This window comes from Penaeus monodon, chromosome 22 (genome assembly GCF_015228065.2).
Source record: "Penaeus monodon isolate SGIC_2016 chromosome 22, NSTDA_Pmon_1, whole genome shotgun sequence".
Classification (NCBI taxonomy): Eukaryota; Metazoa; Arthropoda; class Malacostraca; order Decapoda; family Penaeidae; genus Penaeus; species Penaeus monodon.
Window position 1 is genome coordinate 6,842,129 of NC_051407.1, and position 1,244 is coordinate 6,843,372.

At 46.1% G+C, this 1,244-nt stretch overlaps 1 protein-coding gene across 1 annotated transcript in view; it reads left to right on the top strand.

Moving 5' to 3' along the window:
- LOC119587230 (translation initiation factor IF-2-like) overlaps positions 1-1,037 on the top strand; it is a 1,136-nt gene extending 99 nt beyond the window's left edge. The window contains exon 2 of the mRNA XM_037935986.1: positions 290-1,037. Within this exon, the coding sequence (XP_037791914.1) occupies positions 290-1,037 (748 nt within the window). The remainder of the gene's footprint in view (positions 1-289) is intronic.
- The last annotated feature ends 207 nt before the right edge of the window (positions 1,038-1,244 follow it).

The following is a 1,244-nucleotide window of genomic DNA, read 5'->3' on the forward strand; positions in this document are numbered from 1 at the left end:
CACTAACAAACTCATACTTAAACACAATCATACGCTGACACACACACCAACAACGGGAAGTAACCATAATGAGCGGGGTAGGTTCTGGATGGGTGATGGGGAGACTAGAATGGAGCGAGAGGAAATGTGACATATAAAAGCCAGAACTTGACGCGGGAAAGTACTACTTCCAACATGAAGCTCCTGGTAAGTCAGGTCTCTGTTGTTTTAGTGAGTTTGCTCAAACTGAAAGGTGTAAAAGGAATGATATGAGGAAAAGAAATAAAAGCAATGAAATACTCTTATAAAGCAAACTATGTCACTACTTTCTCATTCTGCTGGTCTTAATCCCAACAATCGTGGCCACCTCGTTAGCCAGCCCTCAAGGTTACAACCTAGGTATACCTTCAGGACCAAGTTTTGGAATTGGGAGTCCTGGCTTAGGGTTTAGCTCAGGAGGATGCGGCTCAGGACAGGTGCTGCATGTCGACGGCAGGTGTGTCAGTCCACGCATCAACCGTAAAGTTTACTTATATGACGCACCACCAGCACCACCAATTTCCCACGGTCCTCCGCCTTACATCCCTGAGCCTACTATAGACACAAATATTGTATTCATCCGAACTCCTGAAGGAGGACAAGGACCAGATCCCATCGTCGTACCTCCACCACAACAGAAGCACGTCCTGTATGTCCTGAACAAACAGACACAACAGGGACAAGAGGTAATTGAAGTGCCAGCACCACCAGCAACCAGTCCTGAAGTTTACTTCGTGAACTATGCTGACGGCGAGAACCCAGTTCTTCCCAGCGGTGTTGATCTCCAGAGTGCCTTGAATGCAGCTTCCCAGGGAGGCGGACAAGTGATTGGTGGCGGCGGAGGTGTCGGCGGTGGTTTCGGAGTCGGTGGAGGTGTCGGCGGTGGTTTTGGAGGCGGAATTGGCGATGGGTTCGGTGGTGGCGTTATTAGCGGAGGAAGTGGAAGTGGCGGTGGATTTATCACAGGAGGTGGTTTCGGTGGAGGTTCCACTCCATCAAATCTTTACAGTACACCTTAGAGGTCTCCATATGAACATCATAATAGTATATTATTCTCATTAACTTGTTGTCTATATGGCTTTTTTAACTTTACATTCTTGAATCCTCTACGAATTTTGTTATCTCTTACGAATGTGTAAATATATTTCAATAAAGAAAAGAAGAATAGATGAACGATTCTTGACCTATGTTCTGCTGCATAAAAGGCGAAGAGAAACACTCATTAG